At 63.3% G+C, this 5022-nt stretch overlaps 1 protein-coding gene across 1 annotated transcript; it reads right to left on the bottom strand.

The window, feature by feature from the left end:
* Nucleotides 1-646: 646 nt before the first annotated feature.
* On the bottom strand, nucleotides 647-3011 carry FOXL2 (forkhead box L2). Its single transcript, XM_061420423.1, has one exon. It carries the CDS (start codon nucleotides 1848-1850, stop codon nucleotides 717-719), a length of 1134 nt encoding a protein of 377 aa, XP_061276407.1. The 5' UTR covers nucleotides 1851-3011; the 3' UTR covers nucleotides 647-716.
* Between the last annotated feature and the right edge of the window lie 2011 nt (nucleotides 3012-5022).

The raw sequence follows: 5022 nt of genomic DNA, 5'->3' as shown, positions 1-5022 counted from the left end.
TAGCAAAACATGAGCCAGCCGCCCGGGCCTGAAGGGGCCCCAAACGCCGGGATGGAGAGCGGAGGAAACGCAGTCTCTCTCCGAGCCGGGATGCTGTGTAAACCCGGGCACAGGCCGCCGAGAGAGGCAGACCCGGCTCCCTGATCCAGCCCAACCCCCGCCCTGCCCAGTGGGCCCCAGGAAGGGGCTTCTGAATAGCTCCAAAAGGGTACGCGGAGCAAACACCCGTTTGTCCCTTTCTCGGGCGGCGCGGGTCTTGTTGCCGGCCTATGCCGGCGCTTCTAGCCAAGGATGGCGCGGCAGCCCGGCGGAGAGCCGAGTGCGAGTGCACCGACCTGTGAAAAAAGGCCAGGAGGCCTGCGTTGCCGAGGCCCGGTTGCACCTCGGCCCCGGGCACTTCCTCTCCGCCTTGAATTTTGGCGACGGGTGTCCAGCCCCGACGCTGGGGTACCCGGAGAAGGCTAGGCCTGCGGAAAACGCGTGGAGAGGCGGCCTGCAGGCCAGAAGAGCGAAAGGGCAAAGAGGGCAGGGAGGCGAACACAGAGGGAGAAGCGGAGACAAAGAGGAGCAAGAGGAGCCCAGGAGAGCGAGGAGGCGCAGAGGGGCGGTGGGCGCTGGCTCAGGGGGCCCCAGCGGGCGCGCGGTCTGGCCGGCTGCTGCGGCCAAGGCGGGCGTCGCGCGTCCCTGCATCCTCGCAGCCTTCGTGCGCTGGACTCTCAGAGATCGAGGCGCGAGTGCAGCGCGCCGGTCTTGCTGTCGTGGTCCCAGTAAGAGCAATGCATCATGGCGAGCTCGGGCTGCCGGGCGCAGGCGAACTGCAGGCCGGGTGCGTTGGTGGGCGCGGGCGCCGGGGGCGCGGCAGTGGCCGGACTGGCTGGGCTGAGCTGCCCCGGGGGCGGCGCGGCAGCCCCGTGGTGCGGCGGGGCCGGTGGGGGTGCGGCGGCCGCGTGCAGATGGTGTGCGTGCGGGTGTGAGTGGGGGTGCGGCGGCGGCGGAGGCGCGGCGGGAGGGCCTCCCAGACCGTTGTACGAGTTCACTACGCCGGGAGGCAGCGCCATGCTTTGCACGCGCGAGTACGGCCCGTACGAGGCGGCCGGGCCCGCCAGCCCCTTGACCACCGCGGCCGCGCCGGGGCTGCCCGGGCCCGCGGCCGCCGCGGCCGCTGCAGCCGCCGCGGCGGCCGCCGCCATCTGGCAGGAGGCGTAGGGCATGGGCGAAGGCGGCTGCGGTAGCGGCCACGAGTTGTTGAGGAAGCCGGACTGCAGGTACTTGGGGGGCGCCAGGTAGCCGTAGCCGTCTGCCCCTGCTCCCGCCACGCCGCAGCCACCCGCAGCGCCTCCGGCCCCAAAGAGCCCCTTGCCGGGCTGGAAGTGCGCGGGCGGCGGCCGGAAGGGCCGCTTCATGCGGCGGCGGCGCCGGTAGTTGCCCTTCTCGAACATGTCCTCGCAGGCCGGGTCCAGCGTCCAGTAGTTGCCCTTGCGCTCGCCGCCGCCCTCGCGCGGCACCTTGATGAAGCACTCGTTGAGGCTGAGGTTGTGGCGGATGCTATTCTGCCAGCCCTTCTTGTTCTTCTCGTAGAACGGGAACTTGGCTATAATGTACTGGTAGATGCCGGACAGCGTGAGCCTCTTCTCGGCGCTCTCGCGGATCGCCATGGCGATGAGCGCTACATAAGAGTATGGGGGCTTCTGCGCCGGGTCCGGCTTCTCCGGGGCTGTCCCCGTACCGCCGCCGCCGCCCTTGCCCGGGCTGGGCGGCGGCGGCGCCTCGGGCTCCTTGGCTGCGCGGCCGGTCTCCGGGGCCAGCAGGGCCCCCGAGGCGTTCTCGGGCTCGGGGTAGCTGGCCATCATGACAAAGCCGGCGCGCCGCGGCCGGGCAGACCCTGCTCTTTTCCGCTGGCGCTGGCGCGGCAAAGAATCCGGGCGCACAAGTCCGTTCACGGCCGAGTCTCAAACTTCTGCAGACTCGCGGATGCCGCCCGCGTTCTTGCTGGCGGCCTCTCGCTCCTCTCTCCTCGTCTTTCCCTTCCCCAAGGGAGCGGCCGGCGGGAGTGGAGCTTAGCCTCTGGCCATGGGGAGTCCGCCCAACAGAGAGGGGCTCCGGCTCCGCCGCCCCTCCCCGCCCAGGCCAGTCCCCGCCTCGGTGGGTTTTCTTTTCTGCGCTCTTCCCCTCCCCCCACCCTCCGGTTTCCCGAGACACGACCCGCGTCTCTGGCGGAGCTGCCTCCTGGAGTTTCCAGAGCGCCAGGAGCCTCGCTCTGTTCTGATTCGTATGGGCTCCGCGGAGTTCCGCTTGCGTCAGGCGCCTTCGCCCCTATAGCGGGGCGGCCAGTCGCGCACGGGAGAGTTCATCTCCAAGTCACTTTTTTGTAAACGCCCCGCACAGCCCGGACCGGTTTGCCCCCTCCCAGCGAGCTTAGGGAGCCCGGCGGACAGCCGCGCTCACGCTTTCACAAGCCCTTGAATCTGCCGGGGCTCGCTCTGCGGACTGGGCCGGGAGATGCCGAGGGCCCCGGCGAGGTCCGTCCGCCCTCGGCCCGCGCGCGCAAGGAACTTGGGCCCTAGCGCGGAGAGGCGCGCCAAGCCTCCTCGCAGCGTCCAGGTGAAAGAAAACGGCTCCTGGGCTCTGCCCTTCGCTGCTGGCTCGGGGCTAAACTAGCTCGGGCCCGGGGGAGGGGCGGGACGGCGAGGGGGCCGGACAGGGGTGGAGTGGAGAGGGCTGAGCGGTGGCTTTGGGAAAATCAGCCCAGAAACGCGTGTCACTGAACGGAGAAACCTTGGCCTGGCCTGTCTGGGCCGGGACGGAGCCGGAGAAGAGGATCGCTGGGAGGAGGCGCCCAGGGGCTCCGCCTGAAGCTCCCGCTCTTCCTCGCGCTGCTCCTGGACCTATGATACCTACTCAGTATCCGCGTCTTAATCCTGCGGGTTGGACGTACGCTTTAAAACACCAAGTAGACCCCACTCTGCTTCTGCTCCGACACAGGCGCGAACGTTGTCGTGGGGCTTTGGGGGATAGTTTACGTCTGTGCTTCGTATTACAAATAGAAATCATGGGCAGGGTCTGTCCTTGTGACACGTGAGATAGCTGTTCGGATGTGCGTGTGCAGAAACACAGGTATGCACAGATACAAGATGTGAGATTTATATTTATGGGGTAAAACACGTTTATACTTTATAGATGCATAATGACATTTGTATATCATGTATCAGGGTAAATGTGACGCATGAATATTGCATCTTCTTTTTCATCTTCTCTTTTCTCCTCCCCTCCTTTATTTCTTCACTCCTTCTCTCTTCTCCTCCTTTTCTTTTCTTTCTCAATTCATCCTGCCCGCCTGCCTGCCAGTGTACATATTCTGTCACAGCCTAGGAAGAAAAACAACAGGCGATGAGAGAGGCATTTGTTTAAATCTCTCTCCGGACAAGACCTTTGTTCTGATCTTTCTCCAGTGCTGAGGGGTGGGTTCTCACCTACGTTCAGCAGAAACTGATTGGGACCCAGTTGCATGCATGGAGGTCGTCTTGGGGGAAATCAGTGCTGGAAAAATACTCAAGTGTGCCTTTTAATGGTTAACTCGGCCTTAACAAAAAGTCTGCAGTCACATAAAGTGTGAGATAGATGGCCGGTGTTTTGAGTCCTCATGCCCCAAACTCCTGTCACTGTCGGAGCCAGGGTCCTTTGTGCAGGAAGGTGAACTGAATGGATGGCATGCAATTTCGTGTGTACTAGTTGGCATGTCTGGATTGACTGGCCCAATGCCTGTTGCTCCCTCTTCCTCCCAAGCTGCCCAGTCTCTGGGGAAGAGCCACTGGTGGCCTCTGGGCCTTTTCCCCAGCATCCACAGGCCACCCTCACGAGCTGCTTCTTCCCACTTAGGATCCTGATCTTCATTCTGCAATTAAAAGAACAGAGGACAGGGTGATCAGGCTCTCTGGAATTCAGCACCTTGAAGACGACTCCTGAGAGGTCAGCAGGGCAGTGTGGCCTGAGCACCACAGTAAGAGGAAGCAGGGCTCTCCTAAACTCACCTCACTAAATACTGAAAAGACCCCAAGGTGTCTTGTTTTTTTCACTGCTTCCAGCATACACGGGAGGCAAGTGGCTCTTCTTCAGAACTTTTGTTGTTGTTTCCTGAGCTGGAGTGAAGGTGTTTTTTCCTTCCTTACTCCCATTTGTGGCCAGGCTCTGGGTAGGAATGGTGTGAGTTGGGCTTAGAGCTGCTACAGATGGACCCCACTGCCCATCCTCCCCCAGGGCTTTGACAGAGGCAAAAAGAGCTGGGTCTGTCCCTACCTGGGGGTGGGTGCTCTGTCCTCTATTTCTTTCTGACCACCCAGGCTGGTGTCCTCTTTCTCTGTCTCTCTCCCCCTTGCAGGCATTTCCGCTGCTGGCCTGCAGCAGCCAGGTGTGACAGCATTGTTGTGTGTGTCATCACTTCCCCGAATTCCAAACTCAGCTCCCTTTCAGCCTTTGAGGGGAGAGAGAGAGAGAGAGAGAGAGAGAGAGAGAGAGAGTGTGTGTGTGTGTGTGTGTGTGTGTGTGTGTGTGTGTGTGTGTAGGGGCTGGGGTTAAAGGAAGGGGTTCCTCTAAAGGATTTTCTGAGTGGCAGGAAGAGGAGTCCTGCCTGCAGGTATTGATCTCTCCAGGAAGCCGTGGGGCGCGCCTCGGTTCCCTTCTGACCCTCTTGGCCAGGCTGGGGAGGGCCCGGCTTCCGAGCGAGGTCGGGATCCCGCCGGCAGGGCGGACCGCGCCGAGGCTTGTGTGGGGCCCCAGGGCGTCGCAGCGACTCAGGGCTACGGCTCGGTGACCCTGGGGTGGTGCCCACGTCCAGGGGCTGGGCGGAGCTCCCAATCTCTCCTGTCCCGTTTTCCCAGGGGCCCGCCGCTGCGCCTCCGGTCTTCCCGCCCGAGCAGTGCTGTCAGAGCGGTGAAGAGACCGCTGACCGAACATGGCTGCGGGCCCAGCGCCCGTGCCGCGCGGTGGAGGCCCAGACAGCCGGCGCGAGCGGCGCCCTCGGCTTTC

Source organism: Bos javanicus, chromosome 1 (genome assembly GCF_032452875.1).
Source record: "Bos javanicus breed banteng chromosome 1, ARS-OSU_banteng_1.0, whole genome shotgun sequence".
NCBI lineage: Eukaryota > Metazoa > Chordata > Mammalia > Artiodactyla > Bovidae > Bos > Bos javanicus.
Note: the sequence above shows the minus strand (reverse complement) of the source record. Positions and strands in the feature narration are given on the sequence as shown.